We start from the raw sequence: 19,578 nt of genomic DNA, 5'->3' as shown, positions 1-19,578 counted from the left end.
AATACTGAATATTTATAAGAAATGCAATTAGGGGATTATTTGCAAGTGCTGTTCTTAGTGATGAATAATGACTTTCGGCCTCACACGGCCATAATAACTCTCTCTGTTTGGAGTGTACAGAATTTGGATGGGCGATGAGGATCTTTACATCTCCCTCCTCTTCTGCTTGCTATCCTTATTACCTGATTTTCATAAATACATCTCACATTTTGCTCCCTGGGCTTCCAGATGACGGTTACTGTATGGGAAATCCTCCGTCCAGATTAGGATGCTTGTAATTCCCGCTCTGCTGATCTGTGCACTTTTCCGATGCTGCCAGCTGGGTATCTGTGACTCCACGCCATGCCCGGGGCCAGCATTTGTGTTTTTGGGTTCCTGCTATCGCTTGGTGGATCAAGGGACTGATTTCTGGAGGGCAAGGGAGTCCTGCTCCAACTGCGGAGGGCAGCTGGCCATTGCGTCTGAAAATTCGGTCTTGACCTTTCTGAGGGATCACCTGAATGGAACAAGTTGGTGGGTTGGGCAAGACATTGAAGGTAAGAAATGGAAAGTGCCAATTTCCCCCAAATAAATGCCGATTGTCAGACGTATGGGTTCAAAGTAAAGTACGGCACAATGCCCAACTTTACGAAGCACGGTGCTTTTTTACTTAAAAAGCGCTGGCAAATCTTTAGCAGCCCTTTACAGAGAACATTGATCCATGTAGTGATCAGTCCCTGCTTCTGAAGGGCATCACAATCTCGTTTTATGTACACCAAAGGCCACTTGACATACTAATGCCCCGTACACGCGATCGGACTTTCCGACAACAAAACCGTGGATTTTTGTTTCGAAGGATGTTGGCTCCAACTTGTCTTGCATTAACACAGTCACGCAAATGTTGGCCAACAATTACGAACGTGGTGACATACAAGACGTACGTGATATCTCTCCATTGCAAGCGCTAGTTTTTCAAGACCGAGCGCTTCCGGCTTGTACTTGATTCCGAGCATGGGTGGTCTTTTGTCCGACGGACTTGTGTACACATGATCGGAAAGTCCGACAACAAACATTTGTTGGTGGGAAAATTTGAGAACCTGCTAGCCAACATTTGTTGGCGGAAAGTCCAACAATAATTGTCCGATGGAGCGTACGCACGGTCGGACTTTCCGCCAACAAGCTCACATGCAACATTTGTTGTCGGAAAAATCCAATCATGTGTACGCGGCATAACCCACACTACTATGTTACAATCATTTATCTAATGGCACCCTTTACAATAAAATTAATTATCAATGCCACTTGGTATTGATTAGGCATACTGTATGTATACCAGAAAAAAAGACCAAGTGGTCCATCAAGTCTGCCCTGTTTTTTAATTTATTTACAGTGCCTTGAAAAAAGTATTCATACCCCTTGAAATTTTCCACATTTTGTCACGTTTCAACCAACGACGTACCTTGGAATATTTTTTTATAACCTAACCCTGCTTTAAACTTCTCTACAACTTTATCCCTGAGCTGTCTGGTGTGTTTCTTGAACTTCATGATGCTGTTTGTTCACTTATGCCCCGTACAAACGATCTGAAAATCGGACGATAAATTGTCCTTTTTTTTTTTTTTTTTTATTTGCATGCTAGTCGTATATCGAACATGAAGAGCTTACTAAAGTTCCGAAAATTCTCGTACGACAGAATAAAAAATCGGAAGTGATGTCATAGGTTGTCGTGTATTTCTACTGTATTTTCGGACAACAACTGTACTGATTAAACGAAAATCATATGATCTGGAATCGTATGAGAATAATTTTCGTTGCTTGTCTGATCAGATAATATTGGATGAACTGTCATGATCGGCTCTCGAAAGCTCTGTACTAACGTTCTGATTATCGTACGATCGCTTCGAAAGCAGTATTTTTTGTACGATTTTCGGATCGTGTGTACTGGCCACAAGCTTCTCTAACAAACTTCTGAGGGCTTCACAGAACAGCTGTCTTTATAGTGATATTAAATTAAACACAGGTGGACTCTATTCACCAATAAGGTGACTTCTGAAGACAATTGGCTCCACTAGATTTTAGTTAGGGGTGTCAGAGTAAAGGGGGGCTGAATAAAAATGTACCCCACACCTTTCACATATTTATTTGTAAAAAAATTTTGAAAACCATTTATCATTTTCCTTCCACTTCACAATTATGTGCCACTTTGTGTTGGTCTATCACTTAAAATGCCAATAAAATACATTTACGTTTTTGGTTGTAACATGACAAAATGTGGAAAATTTCAAGGGGTATGAATACTTTTTTAAGGCACTGTATTTATTTTTTTAAACTTTGTTTGTCCAAGATCAATACTCAAATAGACAAAACGAAAAAAAAGAGGCAGACTTAATTGGACCACTCGGTATTCTGTCTGCCATCACCCTTCTATGTTTATTTATTTAATTTTTTGTCTGAGATCTATACTCAGAATTTTGTTTGAAAAAAATAAAAAACAAAACAAAACAAAAAGTAAAAAAACAAACAAGCAAAAAAATAAAAAAGTGGGCAAACTTAATGGACCCCTTGGTATGCCGTCATTTTTCTGTTTATTTATTTTTTAATTTTTTTACTTTTTGGCCGGAGATCTCTACTCAGAAAAAAATTTTGAAAAAAAAAAAACAAAAAACTTGCTATTCTGTCTGCCATTATTATTCTGTTTTTTTTTTTATACTTTTATTACAGATAAAAATTTTAAAAGCATAAATAAATAAAAAAATGGGCAGACTTGATGGACTTGATGGTATTATTTCTGCTGTCACACTTCTGTGTTTCTATACCATCAATACTATATTAGTATTGGTAATTATGGTTGACATAATTATATAAAAATATACTAATTAATATATTATTTTGAAATTATTATTATTATACAGGATTTATATAGCGCCAAGAGTTTGAGCAGCACTTTACAGTGTAGAGGGGGGACAGAACAATTATAATACAGTTCAATGCAGAGGGGACAGGATGGCCTTTTCTCATGGAGCTTACAATCTAAAGAGAGGGGGAGGTGGTACAAAAGGTAATATCTGATTGAGGTGGCCCGGGGACGGTCCTTAAATGGAGGTGGGGTAGGCCTTCCTGAATAAGTGAGTTTTCAGGGATCATCTAAAGGCGGACAGGGTAAGGGCTGACCGGACATACTTGGGCATGGAGTTCCAGAAGATGGGAGAAGCTCTGGAGAAGTCCTGGAGGAGAGAATGGGAGGAGGTAACAAAGGAGTTAGAGAGCAGGAGGTCCTGGGAGGAGCGGAGAGGACGATTTGGGTGATATCTGCAGATGAGGTTGGTGATGAAGCTGGGGGGCGATGTTATAGATGGCCTTGTATGTTGTGGTTAGTATTTTACATTTTTACATTGGGCTACTGGAAGCCAGTGGTGGGATTGGCAGAGAGGGGTAGAGGACACAGAGTGGAGGCCAGTAAAGGGATTGGCAGAGAGAAGCAGTCACCGATCAGTTAGTAAGGTGTAAAATTCTAGCAGAAGCATTCATAACAGTCTGAAGGTGGGATAGCCTATGTAAGGGTAGGTCAGTGGGGAGTGAGTTGCAGTAGTCAAGGCAGGAAATGACCAAGGGGTGAATAAGTTGTTTTGTGGTGTCGTTAGTCAATAAAGGAGCGAATTCTGGAAATGTTGCATAGGTTGAGGCAGCAAGATGTACCCAACGACTGGATGTGGGGGCTTAAGGAGAGGTCAGAGTCTAGGATTACACCCAGTACCCTGGCATTTGTGGAGGGACCAATGGTGGTGCCGTTGATCATAATGGTAAAGCCATGGGGAAATAATTAAAAAAAAAATGCATCACCCCCAATGATATATCAATGATATATTATCATTTTTGTTGATGAAGTACATACTGTATACTCTAAACTACTTTTTACTAGTATTACGGCAAACACACTAAGCACCATTGCTCTAAAACAGAATCTTCTAGTGCCAGGACCTCAGTACTGGTATCCTTGCGCGCAGGATAGTCTTTGGTGTAGAGAAATCCAATGCAGGTGAGGAATGTATGCAGACAAGGGGTTACGTTTTGTCAAGAGAGGATTACTACGGTTACAGGGAAGGTTAGTGTGAGAAGGTTACATGGGAGAGTTAGCGATATGCCCCGTACACACGGTTGAAATTTCCGACAACAAATGTTCGAAGTGAGCTTGTTGTTGGAAATTCTGACCGTGTGTAGGCTCCATCAGACATTTGTTGTTGGAATTTCCGACAACAAAAATTTGAGAGCTGGTTCTCAAATTGTCCGACAACAAAATCCGTTGTCGTAAATTTCGAGCGTGTGTAGACAATTCCGACGCACAAAATTCCACGCATGCTCAGAATCAAGCAGAAAAGCCGCACTGGCTATTGAACTTCATTTTTTCTCGGCTCGTCGTACGTGTTGTACGCCACCGCGTTCTTGCCGATTAGAATTTTTCGACAACATTTGTGCGACCGTGTGTATGCAAGACAAGTTTGAGTCAACATCCGTCGGAAATAAATCCAATAAATAAAAACAACACGTACGATGAGCCGAGAAAAATGAAGTTCAATAATGTACACACACGATCGGAATTTCCGACAACGGATTTTTTTGTCGGAAAATTTGAGAACCAGCTCTCAAATTTTTGTTGTCGGAAATGCCAACAAAAAAGGTAGCCTACAGCGAACGGAATTTCCGACAACAAGCTACCATCGAACATTTGTTGTCGGAAATTCCGATCGTGTGTACGCGGCATAAGTGTTACAGGGCGGGGGTGAATGTGAGAGCTGGTTCTACAGGGAGTGTTGGTGTCGGGGTTAGTGTTGGAAGACAGTAAACCGACCAGAATGTTTATGGATTCTGAGAAGAAGCCCCAAAATAATAATAAAGGGGTTCATGTAAAAGGGAAAGGGCGTCATGCCATTTACAGGATACCAGTGTGTATTGCCAATCTCTGATAGATAGTAGTGCAATTATGATTTAAACAAGAGCTATGGGGGTGAATACATCCATATTACAATCTACTTTCTCACCCCCAGCACTGTTCGGATCGGGTAGAAGCATTTTTTCAGAGGTGTTAGGGCTGCAGGCTGAAGAGAGTTCCTGCTGGCAGTTTGATCAGGCTAAAGCTTTTGATGAGGTCAATCATGAGTACCTGTGGCTGCTTCTTGGCAAGTATGGACTGGAGGGGGGCTTTATCGATTGGCTGAAGACCTTATACAGAGGGGCTGAAAACTTCATGCTTGTGAATGGTTGGATCGGGTGGCCCTTTGAGGTTGGCTGTGTGTGTCCAGGGTGCCGTTTGAGTCCCTTCATCCAGAGGTTAGAGAACAGACCATTGTGCAGATCGCCTTTGGGGTTTCCTGGTGAGCCTCCTTTGAGGGTCGTGGCCTATGCTGATGACGCATCTGTTTTCATCTCTGGGGCAGAGGAGGCAGGAGGAGGAGGTAATGATGATGAAGCAGTATGCTGAGTAGTCTGGCCCAAAGATCAATCAGGGTAAGAGTGAGGTTTTCTGGATGGGAGAGGAGGGTGAAAGCCTCCCCAGAGCCCAGACAGGAAATTAAAGTGTTAGGCATCCAATTTGGTCCCCCGGTGATTACGGCCCTGCAAATTGGGTAAGCAGGCTGCAAGATGCTGATGCCAAGGTTGCCAGCTGAAAGGGTTGGAAACTCTCTTACAGGGAAAAGATTGACATAAATAAAACTTACCTGATCCCGGTATTTCTATATGTCAGCCTTTTCTGTGTTTTGCCAGTGTCTCTCTATGCGACAATCTACAGCTGTTTCTTCCCACTGTTATGGGGGAACCGACTGAACCTCATTAAGAAGCGGGTGGGTGGCCTAGGTATGGTCAACCCGGTGGTATTCTTTTCTCTGAAGTTTTTGAAACATAATTTTGGTAACAGAGGAACCACATGGGTGGGTTGGTATTTTTCAGTCTTGGTTTAGGCCTTTTCTGCACAGTTGGGAGAATGGTGGGCCAGTAAAAAGCCTGAGCATCCTACATGGTAAGCTCTCTGATTACATTGCCCCATGCCTGAAAATGCTTCAAAAGTGGCAAGTGATGGCAATGAAATTAAGTCTCTTCCTAGGAAGGGCCTGGAGAGGAGGGTTTTTGAATCTGCCTTTAGTGAGCATTGACCTTGACTGATTGCCCAGGGGCCCTGTTATGAAGAAGGGTCTGCGTTTGATTTGTAAATAACCTCAAAAAACTGAATTTTATGGGCAATAAAAAATATACATAAATTATGCAAAAAAAATTGTATTTATTTATAGAAAATTTATTAAAAAATCTCTCATGTTGAAATTACAACACATCATTGAAACATTGTAAACATGACACACTGAACGAATAAAATTTGCAGACATTGCACAAGACTATTTAGAAACATAAAGTGGTAGTCCCAGTCTTCTTGCTGCTCCATTTAATTGTGAATTCTAATAAGGAACGCTGCAGAAAGAGATATCCAACGCGTTTCATTTTATGAATCTTCTTCAGGGAAAATACCACTTTCTGAAAAAACAGCCCATATTAGTAAAACATCAATGCAAATTCATACCTATAAATGTGCATCCATTCATCATCAAACAAACACTGACAAAAAATATGCATGTTTGGCAGAAGCATTCCTCCATAGAAAATGGATACCCTGTCAAGGCTGTTAGAAGCCTGCCCCATGTGAATGCCCAATATTCCCATCCAAAGAAGATCAACCACGGATAACCTATAGGGCATGGAGTCCGTGATGCCAGGGGCTACAAGAAAGCAAAAAGAAAAAAGGATGGTAAATCCCTGAGAAGAGAATGAGTCTCAATTCCAGGGGAGTGGGGTCAGTCTGGAGTGTTATTCCCCATAAGGCTGGCCCCACATTGAATAAAAACTGTATATGCTTACTTCGGTTGTCTTGTATATCAAAAACCCAAACAAGGTCCCATATTTAGAGGTTGAAGATCTCCCAAGGAGAATCCAAGGTCAGCAATCCAGGAGGAGGGAACGCGTGGCTTCACGGTGCATTAACCCGGGAAGAATGGCGATGGCGTCCCTATTAAATGCGCATGCGCGGGAGGAGGTGACGCGATATGCGTCATGACGCGCAATCGCGTCAACGTCACTTCTGCTTCTTCGCAAAGGGTACACCAATTCGAAGGTGACGCAGCAAGCGTCATCCGGACGTGGCAACGCATCCTCCAAACTGACTGAACACCCGGTCCCTCGGAAATCAACATCTGGGGGTCAGAACGGCCATTGAATTTGACGATTTTTGAAAAAGGCCAATTACAAGGGGAGAACATCCATGTTAAGTGGAAAGGAATGCATATTCCATTACAAATTATACAGTATACAATGCAATATGAACTAACAAAAGCGATAAGCTATATTTAATATAAACCCAAAGAGATGAATCATCTCATCCAAAATACACAGTCCATTACCAGGGGATCCTGATTATAGTACTGTACAGAATAGAAAAATGGAAATATCATTACAGGATCCAGAATGCAAATCATTTATCGACAAAGACATTTGAGTTTGTAATAGAGACAAAGAGAAGAGAGAAAAGAGAGAAAAAAAAAGAAAAGAAAAAAAAAGGGAAAAAGAGGGAAGACTTGGGATTGGGATTTGGCCGGGCGCTCATGCCATGGCAGACTTTATGTGAAGGGCAACTTGAAACATCGCTCTGTGGAGAACCGTGGTTGTCCACGAGAGTTGGGTTGGGGTCGTGGAGGAAACGATGAACCATTTCTTGCTTTAGTGGGTGGGGCTCTGGGTATCCCTTTCCTTTCTCGTTTGAGTTACGCTGAGTGGGCATAAGGGGCTTGTCATGGTTATGCAGTAATGTTTGTCTGTCAGCTTACCTCTCCATGTGTTCAGATTAAGAGGCCAGCCACTCTTACCTGGCTGCTTACCTAATCGCTCCTCAAAGCATGGCTCCACCCCAGCCCCTATCAAGGAACTCTATATTAACCTGTGTACTGCAAGCCAGTTCTGCTGATCAATATTGTGTGTTTTGGCTTCTGTGTGCTCATTGCTCTGTGTCCTACGTCTGATCCTGTTTACCGACCTTAGCTTGTTCTTGACTGTCCTTGTCTGCTTCATATCCCGACCTTTGGCGTGTTCTTTGACTATCCTTATCTGCTTGTTGCCCTGACCTTTTGGCTTATCTCCTGACTATCCTTTGTTTCTTTCTGTCCTTTCACGTCCCCAATATTTTCTTACGATTAGATTTTGGAAAAGAGGCTGCATGCATTGGATCAATGTTTAAACATTTCTTAACCCGAGGGGGTGTTTAGGTGGAGGTTTGGGTTGTGTTTTTTTTTTTTTTTTTTTAATTTAGTAGTTTACTGATAATAAAATGATGTTTCTTTGTATATAGTTCTAACTTCTATATAAAGGGGTTGTAAAACCTCAAGGTTTTTCACCTTAATGCATTCTATGCATTAAGGTGAAAAACCTTCTGTCACTCAACAGCCCCCCCGAGCCCCCATTATACTTACCTGAGCCCTGTGTTTCCCACAGGACACAAGACACCACACTCCGCTTGGTGTCTCGTGTCCTGATTGGATAGATTGATAGCAGCGCAGCTGTTAGCTCCCGTTGCTGTCAATCAAATCCAATGACGCGGGCGCCAGGGGGCGGGGCCGAGTCCTGCTTTTTGTGTCAATAGACGCAGAAGCAGGACACGGGAGCACGCCTGCACAGGTGTCCCAAAGGAGAGCATTTCTCCGATGGGGCACTCAAGAAGAGGAGGAGCCAGGAGCACCACTGAGGGACCCCAGAAGAGGAAGATCGGGGCCACTCTGTGCAAAACCAACTGCACAGAGGAGGTAAGTATGACATGTTTTTTTTTTTTTTTTAAAAACCTTTACAACCCCTTTAAGTTATTTTTGGCAAAAGTCATTTTCTTTTCTGTCATCTGCTAATGTAAGCTTGTTTGTTTTTATTCATTTATGTACTTATTCATTTTTGTATATATTTAAATATGTTTCTAAAAACAAGCTGTATGTTTGCAAGATTTTAATTAAACTAACATTTACATCCATAGTGCATTGTACAGTGCCTAGAAAAGGTATTCATACCCCCTTGAAATTTCCCACATTTTGTCACGTTACAACCAAAAACATGAATGTATTTTATTGGGATTTTATTTGATAGACCAACACAAAGTGGCACATAATTGTGAAGTGGAAGGAAAATGATAAATGGTTTTCAAGATTTTTTACAAATAAATATGTGAAAAGTGTGGGGGGGGGGGCATTTGTATGGCGCCCTCCTGAGTCAATACTTTGTAGAACCCCCTCTCTCTGCAATTACAGCTGCAAGTCTTTTTGGGGATGTCTCTACCAGCTTTGCACATCTAGAGAGGGACATTTTTGCCCATTCTTCTCCGCAAAATAGCTCAAGATCTGTCAGATTGGATGGAGAGCGTCTGTGAACAGCAATTTTCAAGTCTTGCCACAGATTCTCAATGGATTTAAGTCTGGACTTTGACTGAACCATTCTAACACAGATCGAAACCATTCCTTTATAGCTCTGGCTGTATGTTTAGGGTCGTTGTCCTGCTGGAAGGTGAACCTCCGCCCCAGTCTCAAGTCTTTTGCAGACTCTAAAAGGTTTTCTTCTAAGATGGCTTCTCGCAAACTGCAAGTGGGACTTCTTATGGCTTTCTCTCAACAATGTCTTTCTTTTTGTCACACTTCCATAAAGGGCAGATTTGTGGAGTGCACGACTAATGCCCTGTACACACGATAGGATTTTCCAACAACAAAATACATGGATTTTTTCAGACGGATGTTGGCTCAAACTTGTCTAGCATACACACACGGTCACACAAAGTTGGTCGGAAATTCGGAGCGTCAAAAACGCGGTGACGTACAACACGTACGACAAGCCAAGAAGAGTGAAGTTCAATAGCTGCTCTTCTGCTTGATTCCGAGCATGCGTGGCACTTTGTGCTTCGGAATTGTGTACACACAATCGGAATTTTCCCGACAACGGATTTTGTTGTGGGAAAATTTGAGAACCAGATCTCAAATTTTGCGTGACGGAAATTCCGATGGAAACTGTCCGACGGAGCCTACACACGGTTGGAATTTCCAATAACGAGGTCCTATCACACATTTTCCATCGGAAAATCCTATCGTGTGTACGGGGGCATAATAGTTGTCCTGTGAACAGATTCTCCCACCTGAGCTGTGGATCTCTGCAGATCCTCCAGAGTTACCATGGACCTCTTGGCTCTTCTCTGATGAATGCTCTCCTTGCCCGGCCGGTCAGTTTAGGTGGACGGCCATGTCTTGGTAGGTTTGCAGTTGTGCCATACTCTTTCCATTTTCAGATGATGGATTGAACAGAGCTCCGTGAGATGCTCAAAGCTTGGGATATTTTTTATAACCTAACCCTGCTTTATACTTCTCCACAACTTTATCCCTGACCTGTCTGGTGTGTTCCTTGGCCTGTTTGTTCATGAAGATTCTCTAACAAACCTCCAAGAGCTTCACGTAACAGCTGTATTTATACTGAGATTAAATTACACACAGGTGGACTCTATTTACTAATTAGGTGACTTCTGAAGGCAATTGGTTCCACTAGATTTTAGTTAGGGGTATCCGAGTAAAGGGGGGCTGAATACAAATGTACCGCACACTTTTCACATATTTATTTGTAAAAAAGTTTGAAAACCATTTATCATTTTCCTTTCACTTCACAATTATGTGACACTTTGTGTTGGTCTATCACATAAAATCCCAATAAAATACATTTACGTGTTTGGTTGTAACATGACAAAATGTGAACAATTTCAAGGGGTATGAATACTTTTTCAAGGCACTGTATTTCAGCAACAACGGGAGGGTTGATTATACTGGAAATGCCCATCATGTCAATTCCTCCACTCAATTGCTCTGCTATTCATGGTTTTCTATATTTTCCTTGTAATAACTGCTTTAAAACCAGGAACGGTCTTATCTTCCAGTTTACAAATAATACAATACAAGAAAGAATAATTGTAGCTTTGAAAACAGAGAGTGAGTAGAAGTGAATAAATGGAGATGATTTGCTGTTTATTATTTTGCCGGTCATGTGGATAAGAGGTTGTCTTGCCTGTCACAGTGATTTAGCACAAGTGCACTACTTTTCTGCTGTCAGCAGGTGGCAGCCTCACAAGGTTTATTTATGCTTGGATTATATAGAAGCAATTTGCATAACCTATAGCAGTGGTAGTTCTGGCATTTGCCATATGGGCGAGGGTTTGTGTGTCAGTATGGGCTCTACTGCGCTATTCAACCTTAATGGTCAAGACTGATTGGCTATAGACAAATTCACTCTAATCTATAATCATTGCATTTGAACCACAATACTACCTTAATTGACCACTTGCCCACCAGGCCAATTCTGACATTTCTCTCCTACATGTAAAAATCATCATTTTTTGCTAGAAAATTAGATAGAACCCCCAAACATTATATATGTTTTTTTTTTTTTTAGCAGAGACCCTAGAGAATACAATGGCGGTCATTGCAACTCGCACGGTATTTGCGCAGCAATTTTTCAAACGCGTTTTTTTTTTTTTTTAAAAACTGTTTCATGCTTTAAAAAAAAACATAAATCAGTAAAGTTAGCCCAATTTTTTTGCATAATGTGAAAGATGAAGTTGCGCCGAGCAAATAGAATAGATACCTAACATGACGCTTCAAAATTTCACACGCTCGTGGAATGGCGCCAAACTTCGGTACTCAAAAATCCCCATAGGCGACGGTTTAAAATTTTTTTACTGGTTACATGTTTTGAGTTACAGAGTTGGACTAGGGCTAGAATTATTGCTCTCGCGCTAACGTTCGCGGCGACACCTCACATGTGTGGTTTCAACACCGTTTTCATATGTGGGCGGGACTTACGTATGCATTCGCTTCTGCGTGCGAGCACACGGGTTAATTTTACTTAAAATGTTCTAATTTGACACTTTAAAAAAAAAAAAAAATGTTTCGATTACTTTTATTCCTATTACAAGGAATGTAAACGTCCCCTGTAATAGGAATATGGCATGACAGGACCTTTTTACAGTGAGATATGGGGTCAATAAGAGCCCACATCTCACCTCTAGGCTGGGAAGCCTAAAATGATAAAAAAAATAAAAAACAACTATCACGACTTCCCAGCCGAGGCGGCACCGTTTTTTTGAATGCAGAGGCCAGGCATGACGTCATAACATCGCGCCCGGCCTCCGACGATCATAGAGACTCTGGCGACCATCTGGGCCGCCGGAAGCGGTGGACATCGTGCGGGTGGATCCGTTCTCCAACTCACCGATCGCAGAAGCACCCGTAAGAATAATCTAGCCGCTATGATTGATCCCATGGTGTAGGAAATCGCCGGCTGAAAATGCCGATATCTGAATGATGCCTGTAGCTTCAGGCATCATTCAGATATACCATGGTCCATGGACGTTCAGCCGTCGGCAACTGGTTAAGGACCGATACAAAAAAATGATCTGCCTCATTTTTTCAACTTTTTTTTGTCCCAGACCAGCTCTGGCCCCTATATCTTCTTCCTTTCCCAAAAGATCACCTCCGTGCTAGAGCAATATTTGCCTATGATCTCCCATAATTATTCATTAGCAATTATTATACAGAATGTATATAGCGCCGACAGTTTGCTCAGAGCTTTACTATTTAAAGAAAGACAGTACAGTTCTGATACAACTCAGAACACGTGGGTTATGAGGGCCCTGCTCATGGGAGCTTACAATCTAAAAGGGAGGGGGCAAGTTCTAACTGTGTGGAAATTTCTGCTGTTGTGTTTAGGTTTGGTAGGCTTCGCTGAAAAGATGAATTTTCATGGATCGCCTAAAGTAGGCGATAGTCGACAGATTACATAGAAGGTGCCAGAGAATGGGTCTGGAGAAGTCCTGGTGGCGAGCATTGGAGGAGGGTGCTAGAGAGCAGGAGGTCCTGGGAGGAGCGGAGAGGACAGTTTGGGTTACTTTTTTTTGCAACTTTGCTACTCTACTATACAGTTTTTATGCAATAAAAGGTACAAAACAGAGCAATTTGGATATGCCTTGGCTAACAAAGTAAATAATAAGAATACACAAACAATATAGCTAACTCCTAAATGCACTCTTATCACAACATTGACTAAGTAAAGTATGAAGAAAATGTGTCTACTTGTCAAAGGCATCTCCTGAGCTATTAACATTCACTCCATCCCCATCCAAATACATCCCACTACTATGCTGCAGGGATTTCCAGAAATCTGGAGGGGGGCCTCACATACAACATCAGTGAATGAGGCAGTAGTAGAAGTGGTATTAAGCCACATATCCCAAAATCTGGAGAATTTTTTAGGACAATTACTAGACTCATATTTAAATTTGTAATGGAATGGCCAAGTTAACTAGGTGCTTCCAAAAAAAAAAAAAGCGTGGGGGCTAAAGGAGATTTACACTTTAGGTTTATGGCTTTCCTAGCATAGTATAAGAAGAGGCCTAATAGAGTCCTCAGTGCCCTTTTAGGGGCCAAGGAGTTAACCAATCCCAAAATACAAATATCGACAGTTAATGGAACCAGGTTTGAGAGATATTTTGAGATGAAGTTGGTGATATAACTCAAAGACGAGTTGTTGACATCTTTGTACATTGTAGTTAGTATTTTGAATCTTATTCTTTAGGCAGGCAGAAGCCAGTGGAGGTATTGGCAGAAAGGGGAGACGGTAATTAAGCAGTTTGTAATGTGGATGAATCTGGCAGCAGCGTTCATGGTAGACTGGAGAGGAGATGTGTGTACAGGTAGGCCGAGAAGGGAGAGCTAAAATAGTCAAAGAGAGAGATAACAAGGAGAGCATATAGTAGCTTGGTGGTGTCATTGGTTAAGGCACATATTTTGGAAATGTTATGGAGGTGAAGGCAGCAAGATTTGGACAGTAATTGGATGTAGGGCTGAAAAGACAGATTCGTTGAAACATCCCAAACCTGTAGTATCGCTCCAGACCTGCTCCTCTCGCCTGTCCACAGACAAACGGGGTCCTGGCACAAAGAAGCCTGTCCTCGTTCACCATTTTAAGGAACAGATGAATGAGAGCCACTCTCCGATCTCCACTCTCCAAATAGTTTTGTTTAGTCATCAACAATAAAGTTGTTTAATGTCTCCACCCAGAAACCACCCCTTCCATAACTCATTTCACCACAAATGGCTTGGTCACAAGGACCTTGTGACCAAACCATTTATAGTGAAGTGGTGGTTTCTGGGTGGAGACATTAAGGTTGCAGCATTACAGATTTAAAAAAAAAAATGTTTTACCTATTCCTGTCATCCAAGAGAACTATTGCCCAGGCCTGGAAAAAACCCACAGTCTCATTTCAGGGCGTTAACGGCCGTTTGATGGATATCATGGCTAATGAACAGATGTCAAAAGTCCTGAAGGACTCCCATTCCAAGTTTCTCAGCATTTGGGAGCCTTGGATTGAGTATGCTTTTCCCTCTCTAAACCCAGCCAGTAGTGGTCGTCTATCATTGTCGGTTGGCGGTCCCAAGGCAATGGTTCTCCCCCTACTCCCTCTTCCTTTTTTCTCTTCTCCTCACATCTGTTCTTCTTCTTACTTTCTCTCTTTCACCTCTGGGGTCTCTACCCCCCAATCCCGCTCTTAAATATTTTCTTTTAATTTGTACGGGGGTTACCCCGCTGACACAGGGGGTCCCACCTTTAGAATTTTTTTGATTATATGGAACTAGGCATAGGGGTCCCCCATATGGGCTTACCCAATGTATTGCCTTGCTTGTTTGTTTTCCATTTGCACCTTTCTGTGTTTCTTACCTTTAAATGCTTCGTATGTAGCCCCTGCGTGGGCAACTCTGGTGCTTATTTTGTTCACCAAACCCAATAAAAATTATTGAACTGAAAAAAAAAAAAAAAAATTTGAAAGAGTGTAGATCGTAGTGCGGCTCTTATTTATCTGTTCCTTGAAAGAACAGGTTGATACTCATAAGGGATAATGAAGAGTAGCATGAACTGACCTTCTGTAGCACAATTTGTGCAGTCCATGGCTGCTACTTCCACCTGTAGCTATTGCTAGAAATTAATCACAGCAGATTTTAGTAGCACAATTGCATTAGCAAAAATCTCTGTTGTGCACCCTGCTTTACTATGAGACCAAGACAGAAAACTACCCCAAAACACAAAGCTATTTTTGGCCAAATTGGCCAACAACTATCTTATGTTAATTGGTGTCTCCAACATGGTGTTGCAGTAACTTTATCATATATCTTTTTTCCAACAGCAGATATTTTGTGGCATGGAGATGCAGATGTACAGAGATTATGCCCAACTCTGTCCTACTCAGGGGTTCTACAGGAGGCACCCTGCCTACAACATAATGGCTTCATCTGCCAGACAGGTAAGCTAACAGTCAACAATCTCCGGTTTTGACCATTTCACATCCTGTAGTTGTTTGGAAGACACGTCTTTATGTAGGATGTGATACAATAAAGAGGCCAGAAACAAGAAGAAAGATGCAGATACCCAGTAGGATGGATTCTGTGCATGGAGCAAAATCAGAGATGGAGGAAGCAAGGCCAAAGGCTCTAAATTCTGTTGTGTGACTTACTTTTACTCAATGAGTCTCATAGCAGCCAGTCCGATGTTTAGTTTACCAAAGTAAGATAAGAGAAAGACAATTTCTGATTGGTTGCCCTGGGTTCAGTGGCATATCCTCCATGAAGGATGAGGCCCATGTTGCTCAGCACTCAGTGTCTTCAATAATGCTGCAATTGCCCCAATGTAGAGCAATGTGAGAGGGCACTTATTGCGGTCTTCGAGGTGATACCACAGCTCAAGCAAGTATCAATACTTTATTTATAGACAAGGCTGCCATGTTGCTAAGCTTTACAGACCCCGCCCTGCATTGACCATAGGCAGCAACAGGAGTTTTATAAACAATACTCCATAATGACAACGTGAAAGAAATTTGTTTGAAATCTTTGCAAATATAATCAAAATAAAAAATGAAAAAATCCCATGTACATAAGTATTCACAGCTTTTGCTCAATACTTTGTTGAAGCTCCTTTGGCACCAATTACAGCCTCAAGTCCTTTTGAGTATGATGCTACAAGCTCGGCACACCTATTTTTGGGCAGTTTCTCCCATTCTTCCTTGCAGGACTTCTCAAGCTCCATCAGCAGTGCACAGCCATTTTCAGATCTCTCCAGAGATGTTCAGTCAGGTTCAAGTCATGGCTCGGCCACTCAAGGACATTCACAGAGTTGTCCCGTAGCCACTTCTTTGTTATCTTGGCTGTGTGCTTAGGGTCGTTGTCCTGTTGGAAGTAGAACCTTCTCCACAGTCTGAGGTCCAGAGCGCTCTGGAGCAGATTTTCTTCAAGGATATCTCTGTACATTGCTACATTCATCTTTCCCTCGATCCTGACTAGTCTCCTAGTTCCTGCCGCTGAAAAACATCCCCACAGCATGATGCTGCCACCACCATGCTTCACTGTAGGGATGGTATTGGCCAGGTGATGAGTGGTGCCTGGTTTCCTCCAGATATGACACTTGCTATTCAAGCCAAAGAGTTCAATCTTTGTTTCATCAGACCAGAGAATTTTGTTTCTCATGGTATGAGAGTCCTTCAGGTGCCTTTTGGCAAACTCCAGGCAGGCTGTCATGTGCCTTTTACTGAGGAGTGGTCTCCGTCTGGTCACTCTACCATACAGGCCTCACTGGTGGAGTGCTGCAGAGATGGTTGTTCTTCTGGAAGGTTCTCCTCTCTCCACAGAGAGGAGCTGCAGCTCTGTCGGCGTGACCATCGGGTTCTTGGTCACCTCCCTGACAAAGGCCCTTCTCCCCCGATCGCTCAGTTTGGCCGGGCGGCCCGCTCTAGGAAAAGTCTTGGTGATTCCAAACTTCTTCCATTTACGCATGATGGAGGCCACTGTGCTCATTGGGACCTTCAATGCTGCAGAAATCTTTCTGTACCCTTCCCCAGATCTGTGCCTCGATAGAATCCGGTCTCGGAGGTCTACAGACAACTCCTTAAACTACATGGCTTGGTTTGTGCTCTGACATGCACTGGTAACTGTGGGACCTTATAAAGACAGGTGTGTGCCTTTCCAAATCATGTCCAATGAACTGCATTTACCACAGGTGGACACCAATCAAGTTGCAGAACCATCTCAAGGATAATTAGTGGAAACAGGATGTACCTGAGCTCAAATTTGAGTCTCATGGCAATGGCTGTGAATGCTTATGTACATGGGATATTTTTTTTATATAATACGTTTGCAAAGATTTCAAACAAACCTATTTCCTGTTGTCATTATGGGGTATTGTTTGTAGAAGTTTGAGGAAAATAATGAATTTAAAGCAGAGTTTTTTTCATCCTAGCATTACTACTAATGAAATTAAAAAACGAGTATACAATTAACACCATCGATTTATCAAAAATATAAACTTCTTACTGTAATGTTTCATGGCTCTGTTTGTGGCTGTTTCCATCCTGATTGTAGGCATGTGAAGCCCAATCGAGATCGCTTCCTGGAATAGCTTTGGGGAGGTGCATGCTGGGTAACCAGCATGCACCTCTCGATCTCGGGCATGCGCGATTCACCGGCGGCCGTAGCGCCGATTGTTTCTAAAGTTGCCATAACAACGGGTGACGACGGAGGAAGGTCCCGTCCCCATTGTTATGGCAACATAGATAAACACATCTCAGCGCTGTGATCCACCCTAAATCGCGTCATTTCCTTTAGGAAATAGCGCGATTTTTGATCACAGTACTGCCCACAGACTCCTGGGAAATGATGAACACAGGCGAGGGAGGAAGTCACGAGGAGCTCCGTGGACCAGGAAGTGGCAGATTACGAGGATTACATAGCAACAGGGCGTTTCTGGTCAATATAAAAAATTTTTTTCCTCCAAATGTTTGTTTATAGGTTAAAAGGAGTCTTTTAAAGGAAAACTTTTTTTTTAGGGTGGAACTCCGCTTTAATCCATTTTTAAAATGAGGCTGTTTTTTTTTTTAACGAGGATTCCAATAACATAGCAAATCTTCACTTTTAAGTTCAGGTTGACTTTAAAGGTCCATACACACGATCTGACTTTTTGACAACAAACATGCAAATTACCTGTTTCAAGGCAACATCCGACCGTGTGTACGCTCCATCGGACAAACTTTTTCGGTTTTCATCGGACAAATGTTGGCTGTGCGAACAGACAAACTTTCCTGCAACAAAAGTCCTACGTCGGCTAGTCCGATCGGGTGTACACAAATCCATCGGACTTTAGTCCAAAGTACAAACACGCATGCTCAGAACCAATGCAAAAGATCAGACAACAATACAGAAGTTGTAGTTGTCCAAAGGGTGGCGGTAATTTGGCTGAAAAAGTCCTGCCGTGTGTATGCAAACCAAGTTCACAGCCAACGCCCTTTGGACAGAAATCCACGGAAAGGTTTGTTTGAAGTCCGATCGTGTGTACGAGGTTTAAGAATGGTAACTGTCAGCATTGTTTCTTTGCAGACGGACAAAGCTGTAGCACTGAGAGGAGTAACAGATCCGCCACACCTATGGAAAACCATGTACAGGTAAGACATACAATATAGGGCATCATATACTATCATTTATATTACAACATATAGTGATGAGGGGTGTTTGAAACAATGCTGGGCTCCTTTCTGGAACAAGAATGTTGTCCACAGAAACTCATCAGTTCGCAGTTTTAGGCCCCGTTCACACCTATGCAAATTAGATGCGGCTTACACCTCATCCAATTCGCAGGACATTTTAAAATAAATTCATTTAAATGCATCTTGTTCACATATGTGCGCTGCATTCCCACTGCGCATTGCCCAAAAAACGTGTGCGTTTTCTGGGCATTGCGGTGCGAATTACAAGCACATTATCTTCTATGGGAACGCATCTGATTCGCAGATGCATTCCGTTCTGAACACAAATTCTCTCCTTCCCCTCACTACACCTCCCCCCTCTCCCCCCTCTCCCCCCTCTCCCTGCTCACTGATCTGCAGCTACAACGGGGAACCGCCGAACAGCTGTTTTTTCTCTTCACAGAGAAACCGGAGCTGGAATTCGCACCGCACATGTGTGAACCCGGCCTAAAGGTCATCTATACCCAAAACTGGAGTTTGCATGTTCAATGTCAAGTTAAAGTGTATCTATGGTCCAAATGTAAGATTACATACAGTATTTCTTTCCATATTGAATTTTGATTATACCTAACCTTCTGCAATTAAAGCAATACTAAACCTTTGTTTAAAAAAAAAAAAAAAACATGTTAAACTTACCTGCTCTGTGTAATGGTTTTGCACAGAGCAGCCCGGATCCGCCTCTTCTCAGGTCCCCCACTGGCGCTCCTGGCCCCTTGATCCTGCTGGATGCCCCCACAGCAAGCAGCTTGCTGTGGGGGCACCCAAGCAGGCACGCTCCTGAGCCACGTATCTCTCTGTGTGTCCATTCACACACAGAGCCGCGGCTCAGCCCTGCACCCTCCGTCCCCTGATTGGCTCACTGGCTATTATTGACAGCCGTTGGCTCCCGCTGCTGCCAAAAGCTGATCAAGGGTGCGAGTCCCCGGAGAGTCAAGGCTCTC

General features: G+C 42.6%; 1 protein-coding gene across 1 annotated transcript in view; it reads left to right on the top strand.

Annotated features, from left to right (window-relative positions):
* Nucleotides 1–236: 236 nt before the first annotated feature.
* Nucleotides 237–19,578, top strand: part of LOC141111765 (uncharacterized) — a 35,102-nt gene continuing 15,760 nt past the window's right edge. Inside the window, exons 1-3 of the mRNA XM_073603905.1 lie at nucleotides 237–536; nucleotides 15,257–15,373; nucleotides 18,492–18,556. Coding sequence (XP_073460006.1) covers nucleotides 269–536; nucleotides 15,257–15,373; nucleotides 18,492–18,556 — 450 coding nt within the window. The 5' untranslated portion in view covers nucleotides 237–268. The remainder of the gene's footprint in view (nucleotides 537–15,256; nucleotides 15,374–18,491; nucleotides 18,557–19,578) is intronic.

Source organism: Aquarana catesbeiana, linkage group LG11 (genome assembly GCF_042186555.1).
Source record: "Aquarana catesbeiana isolate 2022-GZ linkage group LG11, ASM4218655v1, whole genome shotgun sequence".
NCBI classification, from domain to species: Eukaryota; Metazoa; Chordata; class Amphibia; order Anura; family Ranidae; genus Aquarana; species Aquarana catesbeiana.
This window is presented reverse-complemented; position numbering and strand designations above follow the sequence as displayed.